The 23,011-nt window shown below is 41.0% G+C and overlaps 1 protein-coding gene across 2 annotated transcripts in view; it reads right to left on the bottom strand.

Annotated features, from left to right (window-relative positions):
- Positions 1-3,155: 3,155 nt before the first annotated feature.
- strn (striatin, calmodulin binding protein) overlaps positions 3,156-23,011 on the bottom strand; it is a 141,233-nt gene continuing 121,377 nt past the window's right edge. For both annotated transcript variants that reach the window (XM_043680661.2, XM_043680668.2), the window contains 3 exons: positions 17,596-17,700; positions 9,869-9,955; positions 3,156-5,764 (listed from right to left, as the gene is read on the bottom strand). In XM_043680661.2, coding sequence (XP_043536596.2) covers positions 5,595-5,764; positions 9,869-9,955; positions 17,596-17,700 — 362 coding nt within the window. In that variant the 3' untranslated portion in view covers positions 3,156-5,594. The remainder of the gene's footprint in view (positions 5,765-9,868; positions 9,956-17,595; positions 17,701-23,011) is intronic.

The following is a 23,011-nucleotide window of genomic DNA, read 5'->3' as shown; positions in this document are numbered from 1 at the left end:
GCAAAAGAATAAGTGTGACAGGCAATAAGAACACAAAGACAACACCAACTTGACCTCCATGTTCTCTTCACGACTTACTTTCCAATCTAACTTTGCAATCTCAGCAAATTTGGTAACCATATGTCCTGTTCCTTCATGCTTGTCATTTATATCAATGTTAAACACTTGAGGTCCCAGGATTGGTATCTATGGCACAATACTTATTATATCATATAAACCTGTAAAAGGCCCATTTATGCCTATGCTTCCTGTTAGCCAATCTTCAATGCATGCCAATACACTTATCACTACATCAGGAGCTTTTACTTTCAGCAATAATGTTTGTTGTGGTACTTTATCAAATGTCTTTTGGAAATGTAAGTACAGTACATCCACCGGTTCATTTTTATCCATAGCATGTATTACCTCCTTAAAGGAATCCAATAGATTGGTCAAAGACAATTTCCCTTTCACAAAACGATGTTGATTCTGACTGATTATCCTACCAAGTGCCTGCTATATCTTATCAAATAAGAACTTCTAATAGTTTGCCCATGATAGATGTTACGCTAAATGGCTATAGTTTCCTGCTTTGTCTTCCTTTTAGAATGAGGGTGTTACATTTATTATTACCTTCTGATTTAATGGATTCTTCCCTGATGAAATAAAACCAATTCATCAACTATATCACTTGCTACCTTGTTTAAGACCCTAGGATGAAGTCCAATCCAGAATGGTCAGATTCTAGCCCACAGCCCCAACAAATTTATTCAGTACCACTTCTCTGGTGATTGCGATTTCCTCTTCTCTTCCATCTACTGATTTATTATTGCTTTCCAATGTTACTTATTTCCTCTAGAATGATTAGATTACTTAGTGTGGAAACAAGCCCTTTGGCCCAACAAGTCCACACCAACCCATCGAAGTGCAACCCACCCAGACCCATTCCCCTCCATTTAACCATTTTACTAACACTATGGGAAATTTAGCACGGCCAATTCACCTAACCTGCACGTTTTTGGACTGTGGGAGGAAACCTACGCAGACATGGGGAGAATGTGCAAACTCCACACAGTCTGAGGCAGGAATTGAACCTGGGTCTCTGGCACTGTGAGGCAGCAGGGCTAACAAGACTGTTGTAAAACGTCTGAACAATTCAGCTACCATCTTTCTTTTCCATTATTAATTCACCGGAGTCACTTTCTAGGACCAATGCTTACTTTGTTAACTCTCCTTAAAAAATACATAAAGAAACTCTTCATATCTACTTTTATGTTTTTGGCCAAATTTCTCTTGTATTAATTGTTCCCTCAACCGTTTTGGTAATTCTTCGTTGTATTTCACATTCTGTATTGTTCTGAGAAACTGTCATGGGTGCATTCCACGAACTTGTCCTCCAGTCCAACTTTGCTATTTAGACTTGTTCCAGTCTCTAAGAAAGATTAAAGTTCTCCTCAATGATTGCATATACGGTTAAAAATTCCTAATATATCTGGATTATTTCTACATCCAAAGATATAGTTTTTAGTATGGGTGTTATCGGGCTTTTCGTTATTCCTCATCTCCATCCATTGTGATTCTATCCCTTGAAGATCTCAGCCAAGTGCAGGTCCTATGGCACTGTGCAATGAAATATCTCTCTTTCCACTGTGCAGCTGCCAGAGTCCCATGAATCACATTCTCTTCATCCTACCCTGCTCAACTGGTAGTACTCTTACATAAGTGAGAAGGTTGCAGGATCAAGACCCACTTAAAGGACTTCAGCACAAGATCCATGTCAATAGGGAGGTGGTGGCTAGTGATTAATTCAGAACCTCAAGCTAATTTTCTGGGGAAATCAACTCAAATCACACCATGGAAGATGGTAAAATTTAAATTTAACTAAAATCTGGAATTAACAAAAACCTAGCCTGTAACTCTTATTGAAACCATTCTCTATTGTCATAAAAATCCATTTGTTTCATTTATTCCCCCCTCTCAATACATGATGATTTTTCACCAAGTGGACAGTCATAAAGGAGACTAGAACACACCAATTCCTTCCCTTGAAAAAAAAACCATCTTATTGTCTAAAACACTTTGACAAAGACCCACAAATCTTCACCTACTTTTTTTACTTCAATGTCTCATGCCTGAAGAGTTTCACATATGATGCAGATGGCAAGCAATTAACATATTAGCATATTGAAACTACGCATGCAGATTACATTCAATCTTCTCAAATATTATTTTGAGTGTTGAGGGACAACTTTCAGGGGGAGAAATGCTGCAAATATGCATTTCAAATTTTCAGATATTGACTTCTGTCACCGTTTAGATTTTATGTAAACTGGTTTGAACTTTTGATTCAAAGCTTCCCCTGGCCTGTGCACTTTGCCTCCCTATTCACAATTTGCTCCTCGCTGCATATACTGTGAAGTGACAGTAATTTCCATCCATTTGCAGATCTCACTGTTTTCTACTTATTGGCCAGTGCATGAACTACAATCTCTTCCTTAAACAATCCCCATTCATTAAAACTCAAGTAGTTAATACTTTGTTTCTAAATCAGAGAGCCTACCACACCTCTCACTCAAGCAGATTTTTTCTATCAGTTTCAAACTAGTTTTCCAAGCAACCTTGTCCTTAATTTAGATCACAAGTGTGATATACTTGGCTGAGAAAATGAGGTCTGCAGATGCTGGAGATCAGAGATGGAAATGTGTTGCTGGAGAAGCGCAGCAGGTCAGGCAGCATCTAGGGAACAGGAGAATCGACGTTTCGGGCATTAGCCTGAAGAAGGGCTAATGCCCGAAACGTCGATTCTCCTGTTCCCTAGATGCTGCCTGACCTGCTGCGCTTCTCCAGCAACACATTTCCATCTCTGATATACTTGGCTACCATATAGATGTGAAATCTTGATTGCACTATTGGTACAGAATCATAGGTAACTTTCCATTACAGACTCATGCCTGAGCAACAGCTCCAACTCTATCTTGGGTATGTTAGACGTTGAAGTCACCTTGCTCAGCCAGATTTGCAATCTCATCACTTTGGGATGCACCAGAGAGAAAAGATTGGTAAATAAACTTCTATCATTAAATCATGGGAAGGGCAATTACCTCGGTGCAAGGATAATAACACACACATTACGTTTCAGCCATGACATTGAAAACAAAACACAGCCAACAAGCCCAAATGATAAAATAGCTTTATTATGGACAGGATGACAATATATTTGTAGAGGCTGACAGACTTTACTCATGAAAAAAAAACACTTTGTAGTAGATAAGAAATCCAGCTGAGTAGAGTCTTCTCTCTGAAAATCATTTAATTATTTTTCCTGCAATTGTGAGCAGTGCACCCAGGTGGGGACATTTTGTTTTAGGTGGAGTGGGGATTGTGAAATTCTGTCACCATATACATGAACAATATTAAAAAGGCTGGCCAGTGAATTTAATTAATAATTGGATATGGGTATTTACATAAGGAAGGAATGAGAAATATCTTTGAAAGACCAGCCAAAAATTAAAAACAAAATCCAGTTTGACTTTTCAGACCATGTTCACAATGCCAATAAAAGGAAGGAGAGACAGTTATCAAAGGGAATCAATTACAATGAAGAACCCATGGGTTCCCAATGAAAAACATCAGTATACCTTGAATTTGATTGGGTGAACATTTGATGCTACTCATATCACACATTACCATAAAGTTTACTTAAGACAGTGGATTTAATAACAGAAGTTAGATACTCAAAATCCATTGTTTTAAAATGTTGGGTCATTGTTATAAAGTCAATTACTGTTTCATTGCAATTTCACAGTTAGCAGTGACAGATCAGAAGCCTCAACGAAACTTACACACTGCAAATGTATTAATTTCTGAAAGATGGGTTTTTTATTACCAATAAATCTATCAGACACTTTTCATTTCAGAAAAGAGATGGGTACATCATAGAATAACAATCAGCTTTTTACAAGAAAATTAGCTTTTAGTAAAACTCAAATAACCATGATGCTTAGAAACCTCTTCTATACAGTTCCACCTAAACATGATCACTCTTAAAAAAAAATTAGGTAGATATAGAAAACGTGCCCCATACACATACCAAACTCTCTCACTCACCTCATTAGCATCTCTACTTTCAAATACAAACCACTGTCAGTATTAAAGATGATCCATTTTGAGATACTTTATATGTACATGAATTAATTTCAAAAAATCTTATTTCCCCTCTGAAATAGTGGGCTACTGAACCAGGAAATGGGAGATTTTAGCAAGCTAACTTTAAAGTAGGATTCCCAATTTGAAAAACAAACAGGTGCACATTTTGGTCAATATTCAATGATTAAACTCATTTTTTGCTCGAGAGAGTAAGGAACTGGCTATTTGAATTAAAACCAGTTTTAATCTCCATGCAAATTAATCTTGCTGTAAAATTAACTTGGTCTTATGCCCAGCAATCTTCAATTGCATCTGACACACCACTGAAAACAGATGGCATGTCTCTTGAAAATTCGATCAGTAAAATCTCTTAACAAAATAGTGCAGCACTATATTCAATTCACCATACCACCACCCATTGTGTACTTACCAGTCCAAGGAAGTGTTAATGTCGAGGTCTATTACAAAAATACCCAAAAATAAAATACCCCAACACTATAATACCATTAAACACTGCCATGTTTACAATATGTAGTCGTCAGGCTATCTGAAATTAAAACGCATTTTGTGAGAGCACTAGACATTCAAATACCCAATATTAAAGAATTAAAGTTTCTTTTTAAAGGCAAAAGTCTACCATTGTGTTTTAAAAGAATGCATACCTGTTTATAGTTGTATTTAAAAACGTCAGTGTTTATATAAGTGCTAAACAATACTTTGAATGCATATTTATACACAATTCTGAATGAAGTGTTGATTAAATTTACTGACAATCCAAATTTACCTTAAAAACTTTTAAAACTGTTTTTAAGAAGAAACATGTTCACGGATCACACTGCTGGCACAAGTCTAATACAATCAGGCAGCTAGAACAATAATCGACTACAGATATTATATCCCATATGTAAACATTCAGCTTTTATTGTACAATTGTTTAAGAGGTCTTCTTTTGTTTAGCAAATGTTTGGCATCTTGTCTTCAAAAATACTCTAATGTTGGACTTTCTACATCTCCCTTTAACCTGGAGTTGCTGCACTGGCTGCAGCTTGGCTGTACATTCTATAACATTCCATGTTACCTCAAACAATTTAGCTGTCCAGCACAGAGAACAGACTTTGCCTTTCTTACAGATGTTGCCAGATGTATTTTTATTTCTCTAAAAACAGGAAATATACCCCATCCCTACTTTATCCAGGCCTGCCTGGATAAACAGGGCAGCCCCAGATTACAGAAATTAACTTAAGAAGAACTGAACAGCAAATCCCTCAGACCTTAGCATAGTTGGACTCAGAGCAGCCTGAACAAACCAGGTGAAAAAAAAAACTTGCAGAAAATACAAGTGTTTCAGAACTCTAGACTCTGCAACCCAAGTGTCAGGATTGCTAGGCAGTAAAGGATATCCCTATGTCTGGCAGTGTCATAGACACTAATTGATAATAGAGGGTCTGAAATAGTCATACAGAAAACTGTCATACAAATACTTTAGCCAATGCATCGGCCCCAGCACTGGCAATGTAACATTTGGAAGGATGAAATGCCACATCATGGATGGATTCATCGAACTTTTTACGATGTGCAGTGAATTCCTGAATACATGTCTTGGTCTCGAGACTCCACAAACGAATGGAAGAGTCATGACCTTGGTGTGGGGAGGGGAGAAAGAAGAAAATGGAGAGTTTAAAAATAATTAATATTTATCAGAAAGGTTTCAAAAGTCAGAATTTTCTACTTGGTCAGCCATACAGCGAGATTCACCGCTGTGCCTATAGTCTCTGACCCAATCTAGCAGGAATTCAACAAATGCAAATCTCAACATATCAAATATGAACCACCCTCACCCTATTTTCCCAATCTAAAGAACTTAGGTACAGAGCCAAGACCAAATACCAGTGTTCAGGAGTACTGCTGAAGTTTAGCTGGCTAAAACCAGCAGAACACATTGGTTACCATCCCAATATTTATCCAATTTGATTCTTTAAAGTATTGTTTTAATGGTAAGAATGGGAGAAAGTGAAGACTGCTGGAGAGTGCAGTGCTGGAAAAGCATAGCAGGTCAGGCAGCATCAGGAGCAGGAGAATCGACATTTTGAGCATAACCTCTTCATTAGGGAATGCGATAGGTCAGAGGAGGGTGGAGCAGATAGCTGGGAAGAAAAATGGACAGGTAGGATAGGTCAAGAGGGAGGTGCCAAGTTGGAAGGTTAGATCTGGGATAAGGTGGGGAGAGGGGAAATGAGGAAACTGGTGAAATTCACATTGGTTCCATGTGGTTGGAAGGTCCCAAGGCAGAAGATTAGGCGTTCTTCCTCCAGGCGCCAGCTGGTAAAGGTTTGACAATGGAGGCAGCCCAGGACCTGCATGTCTTTGGGGGAGTGGGAGGGGGAGTTAAAGAGTTCTCCAGACGTTGGGTGGCAATCCAACCTCTACCTCAGCCAGGCCACACTACAGCCTGTCTTTCAAAGGCATAGGATTTAAAACCCAGAATGTTGCCACCTTCATACCTGTGCCTGAATTACATTCTCGAAAATTAAGCTTGGGCCTATCTGTCCACTGACTACTTAATGACCAATTAAAGGCCAATTCACTTTGCTAGGGAGGAATAGATATCCAGGTATCAAGCTAAGACAACCCCAAAGATTCCTCTCTACCTCTTTCCAAAGAAAGTACTCACTACTTAATGAATAGTATCTGATCAGAAACAAATCTGAGCTGTTGCTAGGCTGACAACTTTCTTACCAGAAGATACAGGCAAGTGATCATCTCTCACAGGTTTGTCCAAGAGGGCACCAATGAGCCAGAATGTGGCCCAATGAGGAACTCTATCTGGTACACAACCAGGATTCCAAATACAAGTGGAAAGTTCTGCAAGGAACTACTCCTCCAACCAGAGACCATTTCACTCCCTCCTTTACTGCTGGTAGGAACAGAAATGCTCTCTAATTTGAGGAACTATTAGTGTGAATGTCACTCCTTCCATTTAATCCAAAGCTCAGACAGAGGGAATGATTACAGGAAACTGCAAAGGACATGATGCCTGTTGGGCTGATGGCATTAGTTGTTGGGTGTGGGAGTTGGCATCAACTCAGCAAGTGAACTGGCAGTCCAATCAGGAAGCAGGTTGGGGTGGAATTGACTTGCCAATCAAGTCAGAGAAAAAGGCTCCAGTTGAAGGAACAAATCAGGGGAAAACGAAACTCACTCTAATAAGTAGCACCACCGTGCCCCCTAAGCAAGCAAGGGGAGGGGATGGGGGGAGGGAAGGGGGAGGCGAGTGAGGAGAGGGGGCAAAGGGGGGAGTGTGGGTTGGAGGGGAGAGATAGCGTGAATGTGTGCAGAGGAGAGAAGACAGCACGAGTGAGGTGTGGGATGGTGAAGAGAGAGCAGAGTGTGAGCCGGGGGTGGAAGGAGAGAGAAGAATGTGCAGGGGTGGGGAAGTGTGAGTGAAATGGGTAGAGAGCGTGCGAAAGTGGGGTGGGCAGAGAGCATGTGCAAACAAGGTGGGGAGGGAGAGAGAGCAAGAGCAAGGGGGAGAGACAGAGGAGGTTTCAAGCGGCACAGCACAGGCAGGAGTGGACAGAACAATACAAATAGAGTGGACTAATAAGTGAGGAAGTAAAATATTGAGGTAAAGGGGCTATGAGAGTTTGAGTGAATCAGGTAGTGTGTGGATGTGTAGGAGAGTGAGGGTGTGTGTATGAATGAGAGAAGGAGATTTTGTGCAAGGGTGCAGGAAGGAGTATGTGAAAGGGGTTTTGTATGCAATGGAGCCTGTTTATCTGTGCGCATTTGTTTGGAGGTGATATGTGGAGAGGGATGGATGCAGATGAGTAAGAAATTAAATGTTTGTGAAGCGAACAAGGGAAAATGACGAATTGAGGCAAATTAGTATAGTGTGATGATTGTGTTGGAAAAATTGTGACTAAAGATTGATAAATCCCTGCCAGGTGATTTCTAACATCCAGTGTTGAAAGAGTAGAGGTGGCGATAGTGAATGGATTACTGATCATCTTCCAAAATTCTACCAATGCTGGAATGGTTCCTGCAGATTGGGATGTAGCAAGTATAACTTCACTATTTAAGCTTGGAGGAAGACAGAAAATAGGGAATTACGGACCTGTTTGTCTTACATCAATAGTATGCAAAATGCTAGAATCTATTGTGAAGGATGTGATGAATGAACACTTAGATAACAATGATCTGATTGGGCATAGTCAGCATTGACTTATGAATTGGATAGGAGGTAATGTACTAACATGGATTAGGGTTGGCTAAAAACAGAGTAGGAATAAATAGGTAATTTTTGTTTTGTTGCTATGACTAGTGGAATACGGCAAAGATCAGTACTTGGGCCCCTGCTGTTCACTATATTAATGATTTGGACATGGAGTCCAAATGCACTACTTCCAAGTTTGTAGGTGGCAACAAAGCTAGGTGGGAATGTGTATTGTGAGGACGATGAAAGTGGCTTCACGAGGATTTAGATGGGCTTAAATGAATGGGCAAGAACACGGCAGTCAGAATATAACAATGGAAAATTACGAGGTTACCCATATGAGGTAGCAGGAACTGAAGTGTAGACTATTTGGTAAATTGTAAGAGGTTAGGAATTATAGATGCACAAAGGAACCTGGGAATCCTTGTCAATAAATTAATGAAGGCTAACATGCTGGTACTGCAAACTACTAGAAAGGCTAATCAGATATTTGTCTTTACAGCAAGACAACTGAAGTGCATAAGTAGTGAAGTCTTGCTTCAGTTAGAAAGCACCTAGAGTTTGTGCAGTTTTGGACTCATTATCTCAGGAAAGATATTATTAAAATGGAGTGCAGTGAAGGTCACCAGATACGTTCGCGGGATGACAGGATGGTCTCACAGAAAGGGAATAAGCAAACTGGACTTGTATTCTCTGGAGTTTCAAAGAATGAGAGGCAATATTATTGAAATCTACAGGATACTGAAAGGATAGATGCAGCAAAATGTTTCCTTTGATTGGGGAATCTAGAATCCAGGACATAATTTCAAACCAAGTGAAAAGCCACTTCAGACCAAGATGAGATTGTTTTCTTGCCCAGAGGAGTTGCGAATGTTTGGAAATTGCCACTCCCATGGACTATGGAAACTTATTAACTCAATAAGTTTAAGGAAGGGATTTACAGATTTCATAAATACAAATTACATAAAGAGATTTGGAAATAATATGGGAAATTGGATTCAAGTGGATTATTGTATTGAATGGTGGAGATGAATGGCCTATCCATGCTATGTTCTTATGAGCTATAAGGGGAGGCTGAATAGGTTCCCCTTTTTTCCCTGTAGCATCAGAGGCTGAGGGGTGACCTGATAGGAGTGTATAAAATCATGAGGGGCATGGATACGGTAAATAGACAAGATCTTTTCCCTGAAATGGGTGAGTCCAGAACTAAAGGGCATAGGTTTACGGTGAGGGGGAAAGATTTAAAAGGGACCTAAGCGGCAACTTTTTCACACAGAAGGTGGTGTCTGTATGGAACGAGCTGCCAAAGAAAGTGGTGGAAGCTGGTAAACTTAAAAGGCATCTGGATGGAAAGGAATAGGAGGGTTTTCAAGGCATATGGGCCAAGTGCTGACAAATGGGACTAGACTAATTTAGAATAGGATATCCGACTGGCATGGACGAGTTGGACCGAAGGGTCTGTTTCTGTGCGGTACATCTCAATGACTCTATGACATTATCCAAACTAATGTATTTTAAGTAGATACTTACTGCCAGACATCAGATACAAGCCGTTTGGATCTACAGCTAAACTTGTGACTGCATCCAAATGGGCAACCATCGAATGAAGAATTTTTCCTGGAAATAAAAAAATCAGTGTATTAGAGTGGTATGACAGGAGTTAGTGAAGAAATAAGACTATTTAACCCATTGAACCTACAGACCTTTTATATAGCTGCAGCTGTTTATTGTAAGCCTCCATCTTTTTAAATTCTAATAGCACAGTGAAGATTTGAATACATAATTTAGGCTAACAATTCACTGCAATAAATAGCTAATGACTCTACACTTTTACAAGTGTCAATTTTAGGGCATCATGTTAAAGCAAGATTTCATCTCCTGATTTGACGGGTGTAAGCATTTCTGTGCGAGTATTCAGAGAAGCAGGCTGCTCTCCCTGAATGCTGGGGAAAAAAAACATTCTCCCTCAGCCACAACTATTGCAGCAATGCCCACAGTACAGAGGAGATGGTGCTAGATGTCTGGAAATACATAGACGTGGATAAATCCCCAGGACCTGATCAGGTGAACACTAGAACTCTGTGAGAAGCTAGGGAAGTGATCACTGGGCCCCTTGCTCAGATATTTGTATCATCGATAGTCACAGGTGAGGTGCCAGAGGACTGGAGGTTGGCTAACATGGTAGCACTGTTTAAGAAAGGTGGTAAGGACACGCCAGGGAACTATGGACCGGTAGGCCTGACATCAGTGGACAAGTTGTTGGAGGGAATCCTGAGGGACAGGATTCACACGTATTTGGAAAGGCAAGGACTGATTAGGGATAGTCAGTATGGCCTTGTGCATGGGGAATCATGTCTCACAAACTTGGTTGAGATTTTTGAAGTAGTAAAGAGATTGATGAGGGCAGAGCGGTAGATGTGATCTGTATGGACGTCATTAAGACGTTCGACAAAGTTCCTCAAGGGAGACTGGTTAGCAAGGTTAGATCTCACAGAATACAGGGAGAACTAGCCATTTGGATACAGAACTGGCTCAAAGGTAGAAGACAGAGGGTGGTGGTGGAGGGTTGCTTTACAGACTGGACACCTGTGACCAGTGGAGTGCCACAAGGATTGGTGCTGGGTCCACTACTTTTCGTCATTTATATAAATGATTTGGACATGAACATAGAAAGTATAGTGAGTAAGTTTGCAGATAACACCAAATTTGGAGGTGAAGTCGACAGCAAAGAAGGTTACCTCAGAGTACAATGGGATTTTAATCAGATGGGCAAATGGGCTAAGGAGTAGCAGATAAAGTTGAACTTAAATAAATGTGAGGTGCTGCATTTTGGAAAAGCAAATCAGAGCAGGATTTATACACTTAATATAAGGTCCTGGGGAGTGTTGCTGAACAAAGAGATCTTGGAGTGCAGGTTCATAGTTCCTTGAAACTGGAGTCACAGGTAGATAGGATAGTGAAGATGGTGTTTGGTATGCTTTCCTTTATTTGTCAGAGCGTTGAGTACAGGAGTTGGGAGGTCATGTTGCAGCTGTACAGGACATTGGTTAGGCAACTTTTGGAATATCGTGTGCAATCCTGCTCTCCTTCCCATTGGAAGAATGTTGCGAAACTTGAAAAGGTTCAGGAAAGATTTACAAGGATGTTGCCAGGGTTGGAGGATTTGAGCTACAGGGAGGAGGCTGAATAGGCTGGGGCTGTTTTCCCTGGAGTGTCGGAGGCTGAGAGGTGACCTTACAGAGATTTATAAAACTATGAGGGGCATGGATAGGATAAATAGACAAAGTATTTTCCCTGGGATGGGGGGTGTCCAGATCTAGAGGGCATAGGTTAGGGTGAGACGGGAAATATTTAAAAGGGACCTAAGACGCAACTTTTTCACACAGAGGGTGGTATGTGTATGGAATGAGCTGCCAGAGGAAGTGGAAGAGGCTGGTACAACTACGGCATTTAAAAGGCATCTGGATGGGCGTATGAATAGGAAGGGTTTAGAAGAATATGGGACAAGTGCTGGCAAATGGGACCAGATTAGGTTAGGATATCTGGTCGGCATGGGCGAGTTGGACCCATGGGTCTGTTTCCTTGCTATACATCTCTGTGACTCTATGTAGTTGTTGTCTCAGGGATATTGAGAAATATAAAATAGTTCCTATATTTAATTCACTTTATAGGGAGCTGATTTCAAAAGTAATCCATTCAGCCATTTGCCTTAAAATTTTGAGAAGTCCTGAAAAGTTTCATCTAATTCATTCATCAGATATGTAGCTCCCTTGCAAGATCGGGTTTGGGAGAGATTTCAAAGAGGAGTCTTGAATCCCGTGTTCAGTCACACAATCTGATCGGAGCTCTTTAGTGATGCAGTGTGGGAGAGCTCTCTGGAGACAGATCCAAGACACTAACTCTCCCAATAAAGTACATGATATTTATACATGTTGCACTACAATGTTTACATACAACATTGATATCAGTGCTTGCCAAGTACCTTCTGATTATTATGCTCCTTCCCAGACATTTGCCAGTCTCATTGTGCTTTGTGGATGCTGTGTATTAGCTTGTGAAGCTGCAATTATTTATTTTCCCAAGGTCATTTATGACTAAGTAATGTTTTGCAATTGTTCCCTTACAATGCTTTGTTGCTTTGTATTCTTTCACGAGGTTACCTGTTTACACCATTTGCCCTTCAATACCTCGTGCTGGCAGGATAGGGATAGGGCTTTTTCTATTATCTAGACCCATTTGTTTAAAGGACTTAGCTAAATTCCTTAATATTAGTTTGTTAGTTGCACTTATAATTTCAGTATACCTACTTGTATAATATGTTATGGCAATTACTTAAAAAGTCTTCAACTATGGTGGGATCAGACTTTCCCTTCTATACTTTACTAAGTAAAAAACTTGTTGGTATTAGGTGCATATCTAGGTTTTTTTCACAGGCACTCCAAATCAAGATGGTCTCTATGCCTGGAGCCATTGCCTACAGGAAATTATTTAAATTCCCTGATGTTCAACACACTAAAGTCAAAACTATTATTGTATGAATATTTGCGTGTACATGTACATAAAACTACCTAAAAAGTCGCAACTTTTAGTCCTTACTAAACAACAAGTTTTGAATTAGCTTGTTGAAAGGCCTCCATCCGAGCTTCCCTTATCAAAAATGTCTGATGTCTACATTCCTTCGTTCTTTTCCACTTTCTATGAGGCACTTCCTTGTCTTATCTGGTTGCCATGTACATGAAAGCCACGGTTCAGACTGTGGAAACTGCTGTGTTCAACTCACAATTCTCTTCAGCCATCTTATGTTAGCTAAAACCACAGTCAGCCATTTTGTGTTACCTTCAGCTTTGGGCAGCTCTAACAGTCAGCATTCTTTGCTCTTTCCTAATGCAAGAGCGTAATTCTTAGCTAGCTAACTCCTTAAAGTTCTGCAGTCTTTGTTGTTTAGATACAATCTCAGTGTTGGTTAGTTCCAGAATTTTCATCCAGAATTCAATAAGTAGGAAAGCTAAGCGTATGATGGTATTCCCATGCACCACATGGATAAACAAAACGCTTTCTCTCTACATGTAGCCAAATTCCTTTTAATCAATACTTATTACTCACTTCCATTGTTTTTACTTTAAAAAAGTATTTCGTTTTGAAATATTTTCCTGTGTGCTCTAAGTGTCTGTCACCAGGAATACTCATCATGAAACTGCAATGGGTCACCCACAAAATGCGATTCATTTTTGCAAACCAGAGGTTAATTTTGAATCAACTGATTTTGATCTCGTGTTCCACCTGGACTGTACAAGCAATCAGCTTTTACACAGTTGAATCCTCTCAGCTCTTCTGTGGTCAATAGTTCTCTCAAATATGAACGATAATATAAAAACCATATGAACTGCAAATGTTATAAATCAGAAACTGCTGGAAAAGGTCAGCAGGTCTGGCAGCATCTGTAAGAGAAAGCAGAGTTTGCATTTGAGGTCTAGTGAGGAAGGGTCACTGGACCTGAAAAGTTAACTCCGCTTTCTCTCCACAGGTGCTCCCAGACCTGCTGAGCTTTCCCAGCAATTTCTGTTTATACGAATGATAATATGTTTAAATATCAATTACAAATCTGAATGATGATTTTAAACTTCTGTCCCTGGATATGATAGCATTTACAAAGTTGTGATACTATAGGTTTTGTATCCCTAGAAAATCCAGAATACCGTGTGCCTAACAGATGAACATTGAGGCAGTCAAAAGTCACAGATGCACATAACTGACAGGACATTAATTGGCTTGATATATTAATGTTATCAAGAGTCAACTAATTTGCTGCTCTAACCAATAAACTGATAACTAACTCCACAGATAGCAACCACAACATAGACAGTGTATTTGATATTCAACTGCAGCTGTCTGTTGTAAGTCAATTTCCTTCCATTTCTAATGGTTCTGAAACAGTATGCTCAATGTCCGTTATCGCTGAACATTTTCATAGGTATTGCCCTTGATGAGGCATCAAGTAGGACAAAGTCTTTAAAAAATGGTCTCCACTGGCAACACTCACATCAGCACCAGGCGAAGTAGTAAATGCTGCTCAGCTTGAGGTGGTAGAGGGGATTGCCAATTGCAGGACTTTTCTGCCCTTGGATTCCCCCTCCTGGGTTTACTGTTTTGATTTAAGTTGTCACGAAAGAAACTCCATTTATTTCAGTTGGGAAGGACAAATCAAAGAAATAAATGTTCTTTGAACTGTGCCAACACAACACCTTTCCAAACTAAAAACTTTTTGCCTTCAAGCAGTCAGAACCCGTTTATTCCTGACTAGTCATGCATCTGTCAAGATGCCTCTTAAACGTTGCTATTGCATATGCTTCTCCCACTTTCTTTGGTGGTGCATTTCAGACACTTACCACACTCTATTAAAAAAAACTTGCCCCTCACATCATCTTTAAACTTTCCCCTTTTTACTTTAAACTTATGTCCCCCAGTAAGTGACATTTCTACTCTAGGAAACAAGACTACAGATCTCTCCATTCTATCCACGTCTCTCAATTTTGTAAACTTCTATCAGGTCACCCCTCAGCCTCTGACATTCAAGGGAAAACCAATCAAGTCTGTTCAAGCTCTCCTTACAGCAAATACCCTCCAAACTCAGCAACACCCTAGTAAACCTTTTTGTACACTCTCCAAAGTCTCCACATCCTTCTGGTAGTGTGGTGACCAGAAGGCATTGTCTTCCTATAGTGCAGTGGTTATTACGTTCACCTCACATGCGACAGATTCCCGGTTCAGAAGCAGGGATGTTCCCTTCCAAGGGCGGCACATTGGCTCAGTGGTTAGCACTGCTGCCTCACAGTGCCAGGGACCCCTGTTTGTTCCCGCCTCAGGCAACTGTCTGCGTGGAATTTGCACATTCTTCCCATGTCTGTGTGGGTTTCCTCCAGGTGCTCCAGTTTCCTCCCACAATCCAAAGATGTGCAGGTCAGGTGAATTGGCCATGCTAAATCGTCCATAGTGTTAGGTGCGTTAGTCTGGGGTAAATATAGGGTAGAGAAATGGGTCTGGGTGGGTTACTCTTCAGAGGGTCAGTGTGGACTTATTGGAGCGAAGGGTCTGTTTCCATACTGCAAGGAATCTAATCTACTCTATAAGAACTATACATAATATTCCAAACATGGCCTAACTAAAGTTCTATACAACTGTAACATGATTTGGCAATTTTTATACTCTATGGCTTGACCATGTTACCTGCTTGCTTTGTCATTTTCAGTGAACTGTACACCTGGTGCCTTAGATCCCACTGTATATTAATACTTCTAAGGATTCAGCCATTTAAGATATACTTCCCTCTTGCGTTAGACCTTCCAACACGCATTACCTTACATTTGTCCAGATCAAATTCGATCTGCCATTTCTCCACCAAGTTCCCGGTGTCTCTATATCCTTTTGTATCATGTGGCAATCCCCCTCACTATCTACAGCTCCCCCAATCTTTGTGTCATCTGTAAACTTACTAATCAGATCACCTTCATTCTCCTTCAAATCATTTATTTATATTACAAACAACAGGGCTCCCAACACTGGTCCTTGTAGAACACCACTGGCCACAAATCTCCAGTCAGAAAAACACCCTTCCACTCCTACTCTAAGCCTTCTATGACCAAGACAGTTCTGTATTCATCTTACCAGCTCACCACAGATGCCATATGACTTCAGCTTCTATGTAAAGGATGTTGTCAAAGGCCTTGCTAAAGTTTATATTGACAACATCCACCATTCTGCCCTCATCAATCATCTTTGTCATTTCATTAAAAATCTCAATCAAGTTTGAGGCACACAAAGCCATGCTAATAAGTCCATATTTTTCCAAATGCGAGTAAATCCTATCCATAAACATTTTCTTATAATTTCCCTACCACTGACATAAAGCTCACTGGCCTGTAATTTCCCAGATTATCCTTGTCACCCATCTTAAACAAAGGAACAATGTGAGCTATTCTCCAGTCCTCTGGGATCTCTCTTGTGACTAAAGAGGACACAAAGATTTCGTACAAGTCCCCAGCAATTTCGTCCCGCAGTATTCTGGGAGAGATCCCATGTTGTCCTGGGAACTTGTTTACCTTAGTGGTTTTCAAAACACCCTTTCTTAAAGTATCGACATCCCCAAGAATATCAACATTCCCTCCTCTAGACTCACCATCTACAGAGTCCTTCTCCTTTGTATGCACTGATGCAACGTTTACGTTAGATATGCTGCCCAAAATCTACATTCTCCAGCTCCTGTTTCAATATTGTGGTAGTTAGCCTTCCCCCAGTTTAGTACTTTTAGAACTACTCTTATTCTTATCCGTAAGTAACTTAAAACTTATGGAAATATGGTCACTATTCTCAAAATGCTCCTCCACTGAAACTGCCATCACCTGACTGGGCTCATTCCGCAATATCGGGTCTAGTGCAGCCCCTTTCTTAGTTGGACTGTTTAGATATTGCTTCAAAAAAACCCTCGAGGATGCATCTAACAAATTCCGCCCCCATCCAAGCCCTCAGCACAAAGGGAGCCCCAATCAACACAGGGGAAGCTAAAATCACCCACCGTAATGACTGCTTTTTTAAAAATCTTTTTCCATAATCTGTCCACATATCTGTTCCTCAATCTCCTGCTAACTGTCAGGAGGCCTGTACTACAACCCCAAAGTGATTGCACTCTTCATATTTCTCAACTCTACTCATACGGTTTCGCTGGATGAGCCTTCCAAAGTGTCCTCCTCAGTACAGCTGTGATATTCTCCCTAATCAGTAACACCATTTCCCATCTCTTTTACATCTCTCTCGATCTTGCCTGAAACATCTAAATTCCACAAAATTAAGATGCCAGTCTCGTCCCTCTCTCAACCAAATGACTTTGAAAGCTGGGATTACACTGGGAATATTCATATCTATAGAGTCTTCAGCATTAAGTCTACTTGTTTATTCAAAGAGTTTTCTTTGTAAGAAACATTTCTGAAAGCTTTTCTCTCTTGTTACACTTAACCTTGTGGAAAAGCACCTCCTTAAATGACACTTGTGAGATCAATAACATACCTATGTAAAGAGCTGAAGCGCACAAGGTAAATTTTGAAGAAAAAGAACAAATAAGAGTGGAATGGAGTGGTGGAAAAGGTGATTGAAGTCTCTACTGTTAATGGTATGCTTAACACAGGAGACAAACTCTGGATAATTCAAAAGATGCAAGTTTCAACAAACAACATCACTATACAGAGAAGAAATAAATATTTTCCTACCTGTATTATTGTCAAAAAATTTTATGTGTCGGTCCTCATGGGCTGTGATAGTAACAGGAAGTGTAGGATGACTAATGACCTTATTAATCTGACATGTAGAAGAAGCTGAATAGGCAAATAAAGGGAAGCTTATTAAGAAATTGTGACATTGAAATAAGAACCTAGATAATCATTTGTTCATTCTAAATTTAAAAGTCATAAAATGAAAACATTTCTATTACTTCGTACACAGAAGTTCGCTAACATGATCTGTTACTCCTCATTGGGGTGGCACTCTGGAAATCAAGGTCTGCTTTCCTAGAGTTGTCACAAAAGTTAAGATTTTTAAGAAGTTCATAGAATTCCCCAATTTGTCTCTTTTAGACCTTGACAGAAAGGATGGACCAGGTTTCTATATTTAACAAGAATTATTATTTATTACAAATAAATAGACTCGAGCTACAGGTAAACATCTTGAACTGTTAGCATATACCTCTACATTAAAACTCAATCATTTTTAAACTCCCTGCTCTACACACATACGGACAGACACAGACAGGGGGGAAAAAGAAAAGTGTAACTGGTTCTTATTTATAAAGGCCTTTGACATCATTTAATAGAGTCAGACTAAAGCAACTGTAACGGGGAAATAAACTGGCTATCAGGCTTGAGAATGCTTCTAATTGCAGAGCAAAAACAGTTCCTTTTCATCCAGGGATCCTATAGTTTCTGCAAAAACATTCACACCTCAAAGTTGTTCAGCTAACTGAGAGTCAATCACACAACAATTGGCAGGCAGGAAGCCTTTGTCACCAACAACTGGTCTCTAGTCCAGAGCCATTCTTTGTTAGCTGAAGTTTCACGTACATACTCCTTGGCTTCAGCTTGTCTACAAACCAGGCTTCTACTACTGCTTAAACAGGCAGTTGTGCAAAAAACACTTACAATGCATGTCATGTTATTTGCTTTTTAAATGCAGCAATCTTTTAACAATCTTGGGTTTTTAAACCAGTTCTTTTCCTGCTTCATTCCATAATCAAAAATATGATGATAGGATCTTTCCATGAATGTGACTGTAACATAATCAAAGATAACTTAAGAATTAGTCTACCATTGATGGAGCTCACTATAAAACTAAATGTCTTGCCAAGAGTAGAAATTGCAGGACAAATGGAGCTATTTTGAAGGATTATTTGGATGTGACCAAAGGATTCATGACTTCTGACATAAGCAACTTCTTCAGCTGTTCATGGTACGTGAGCTAAATACTAAGCATCAATAGGCTTTCAAATGTGGAGTACCACGTCTAGTCCAATCTCACCGTCTCCAAACCGTCCCCAGGAGGTAAAGCCTGTTTGACCTCATCCACAGATCGTAATTATGGACTTCTGCATTTCAAGTGTCTTTTCTAAATGTGGAACGAGAGCTGGAGTAGGGACATTTTTCCATTTCAAGACTCAGTTCAAATACAACACAGCGAAACGACCTCTTCATTCCCTAACGTGCGCTCGAGTTATCCAGAATGTCTCCCAATGCGCCAATATGCAAGCATTTTTGATTAGACTGTAAATTTCAAGGAGACAGGATGGAACTATGTAAAAAGATCACTGACTGGGATAGTGTAGACAGAAACTTAAGAGTTTCTGGCTAATTTTAATTCCTATTTATAACATCCTAGAGTTGTACAGCACAGAAACTGATCCTTCAGTCCAACTCGTCCACGTTGACCAGATATCCCATTTACCAGCATTTGGCCAATATCCCTTGGCCAATATCCCTATTCATGTACCCATCCAGGTGCGTTTTAAATGTTGTATTGTACCACCCGTCATCACCTCCTCTGGCACCTTGTTCCATATATAGTCATAGAGATGTACAGTATGGAAACAGACCCCTCGGTCCAACCCATCCATGCTGACCAGATATCCCAACCCAATCTAGTCCCGCCCACCAGCACCCGGCCCATATCCCTCCAAACCCTTCCTATTCATATACCCATCCAAATGCCTCTTAATGTTGCAATTGTACCAGCCTCCACCACATCCTCTGGCCGCTCATTCCATACGCGTACCACCCTCTGCGTAAAAAGGTTGCCCCTTAGGTCTCTTTTATATCTTTCCCCTCTCACCCTAAACCTATGCCCTCTAGTTCTGGACTCCCCGGCCCCAAGGAAAAGACTTTGCCTATTTATCCTATCCATGCCCCTCATAATTTTGTAAACCTCTATAAGGTCACCCCTCAGCTTCCGATGCTCCAGGGGAAACAGCCCCAGCCTGTTGCCCGATCATTGGGAAAATATTAAATTAAAGTATAATCTGATTAAATTGCAGTGGGTTTGCAGATTTGTTTCCAGTCATTGAGAGGTCTAGAAGGAGAGTCATGGATACAGATTGTGTGCAAGATTTGCTTTCCCAAAATGCAGCACCTCGCATTTATCTAAATTAAACTCCATCTGCCACTTCTCAGCCCATTGGCCCATCTGATCCAGATCCTATTGTAATCTGAGGTAACCCGCTTCGCTGTCCACTACACCTCCAATATATGCACTACCCTCTGCGTGAAAAGGTTGCCCTCAGGTCCCTCTCACCTTAAACCTATGCGCCCTCTAGCTTTTGATTCCCCCACCCTGGGGAACAAACCTTGCCTATTTACCCTGTCCATGCCGCTTGTGATTTTATAAATTGCTATAAGGTCACCCGTCAGCCTCTGACACTCGAGGGAAAACAGCCACAAGTCTATTCAGCCTCTCCCTACAGTTCAAACCCTCCAACCCTGGCAATATTCTGAAAAATGTTTTCTGCACCTTTTTAGGTTTAACATGATCTTTCCGGTAACAGGGAGGCCAGAATTGAACACAGTAATCCAAAAGTGTTCTAACCAATATCCTGTACAGCTTCAAAATGACATTCCAACTCCTGTACTCAATGCACTGACCAATAAAGGCAAGGGTACCAAATGCCTGTCTATCCATGACTCCACTTTGAAGGAACTAACAACCTATACCCCAAGGTCGTTTTGTTCAGCAACACTCCTCAAGGTCCTACCATTAAGTGCATAAGTCCCACCCTTGTTTGCCTTACCAAAATGCCACACCTTACATTTATCTCAAACTCCATCTGCCACTCCTCAACCCATCAGCTCATCTGATCAAGGTCCCTTTGTACTCTGAGATAACCTCCTTCATTGTCCACCATATCACCAATTTTGGTGAAGTGCGTGAGTCAGTCAGGTCAGTCTTCCTTCACAGGAGACACTGTTATCCTCACAGAGTACAGTGGTTCGATGGCAGTTTACCAGCACCTCCTGAAGGAGCAATTAGGGACAAGGCATTGACACCCATGTCCCTTGAAGCACTGCAAAATACCTGTCCTTGCCTGAGGTGCCCAGCTTCCAGCAACAGATCATCTTAACAGTAATAGGAGTTCAAACCCTGGGCAAACTCTGCAACCTCATCCCCTTTCACCCAGCCTCAGACATCTCTCTTGGAACTTGTGTAGAAGGAATAGACGCTATCTCCCCTACTATACTCCTCAACGTTAAAGCCAACAGATTATAGTACACAATTTCACACTCACCGATGGCACATTCAGACAAGGAATGCAATCTGGTAAAGAATTATTTCTGCTGTCTGGTTTTAAACAGACAGCACAATATCAGAGCCCAGCTTTCTCCAGAATTTTTTTTATCTCATTACCCAGAGCTGGACATGTGCAAGAGAAAGACAGTTCCTGCATATTTACACAATGGATACATTTATATGAATGGGTACAGTTACCTAGATGTAAACCGTGACAGTCAATAGAAGACCCCCTTATTTTCACACGTGAGAGAGACCCTGCATATCAGAGTTATTCACATGCCATACAGAGTACAAACAGTGCTGAGGGAGCTGGCACTGCCGGAGGATCTGTGCGGATGGAGTGGGCACTGTTGAATTTAAGTTATACTTACTTCCTGTGATTGCTAAACAGATTAGATTCCCCACAGTGTGGTATCAGGCCATTCAGCCCAACTAGTCCACACCGACCCCCCGAAGAGTAACCCACCCAGACCCATTTCCCTCTGACTAATGCACCTAACACTATGGCCAATTTAGCATGACCAATTCAGGGAGGAAACCGGAGCACCCAGAGGAAACCCATGCAGACACGGGGAGAACGTGCAAACTCCACACAGTTATCGCCCGAGGCTGTAATCGAACCTGGGACCCTGGTGTTGTGAGGCAGCAGGACTAACCACTGAGCCACCGTGTTGCCCGATCATTGGGAAAATATTAAATTAAAGTATAATCTGATTAAATTGCAGTGGGTTTGCAGATTTGTTTCCAGTCATTGAGAGGTCTAGAAGGAGAGTCATGGATACAGATTGTGTGCAAGATTTACAACAAAGAACAAGAGGAAATTTATTCAATGAGGAAGAAACATTCTCATGAATGGTCATGGGACTTGAAAAGTTAACTCTTTTCTCTCCACAGATGCTGCCAGACCTGCTGAGTTTGTCTAGCAATTTCTGTTTTCAGTTGAGGAAGACTGTGGACATTTGGGAGACCCTTTGTTGAAGTTGACATCATTGGAACTGATGCAATGGAGATGGAGGAACTGGGAGAATGGAAGAGTCTACAGGAAGCAGGGTGTGACATTGGATAATCAAGGTAAATGTGGGAGTTGGAGGACTTGTAGTTGATATTGGTGGCCAGTCTATCCCCAGGGAGGAGTCACACATGAACCAAGTGAAGCTAAGAGTGGGGTGGAAACTGTAAGTGAAATTGATGAATTTTTTTCCAATTTCGGATGAAAGGGGGAAACTGCACCAATTGGTGTACTGAAGGAGGAGTTGTGTATGGGGGCTGGAGTAGGACTGAAACAAGGAATGTTCCACATACCACACAAAGAAACAGGCATAATAGGGCCCATGGGGGTACCCATGGCCATCCCTATGCCCTGAAGAAAGTGGGAGGAGTTAAAGGAGTTGTTGTTCAAATTGAGGCCAGGTGGAGGAGGGTGTTGGTGGATAGATAGTTCAAGCCCTTTTTTCCCTAGAAAGCAGCATGGGACCCCTGAAACCATTCTGATGGGGATGTACGTGTAAAGGGATTGCATGTCCAAGGTAAAGAGGAGGCAGCTAAGGCCCACAAACTGAAAATTCTGAAACTAATGAAATGTGTCAGAAGAATCACTGCTGTAAGCGGGAAGGGATAGAGAAAGGGAGTACACAACGTCTCCCTTGTCCTTAAGGAGAAAGTGAGGTCTGCAGATGCTGGAGATCAGAGCCGGAGATGTGTTGCTGGAAAAGCGCAGCAGGTCAGGCAGCATCCAGGGAACAGGAGAATCGACGTTTCGGGCATAAGCCCTTCTTCAGGATTCCTGAAGAAGGGCTTATGCCCGAAACGTCGATTCTCCTGTTCCCTGGATGCTGCCTGACCTGCTGCGCTTTTCCA

The sequence above is a fragment of the Chiloscyllium plagiosum genome, unplaced genomic scaffold (assembly GCF_037043375.1).
Source record: "Chiloscyllium plagiosum isolate Xiang-an unplaced genomic scaffold, Cpla_swu_hap1 HiC_scaffold_3, whole genome shotgun sequence".
NCBI classification, from domain to species: Eukaryota; Metazoa; Chordata; class Chondrichthyes; order Orectolobiformes; family Hemiscylliidae; genus Chiloscyllium; species Chiloscyllium plagiosum.
This window is presented reverse-complemented; position numbering and strand designations above follow the sequence as displayed.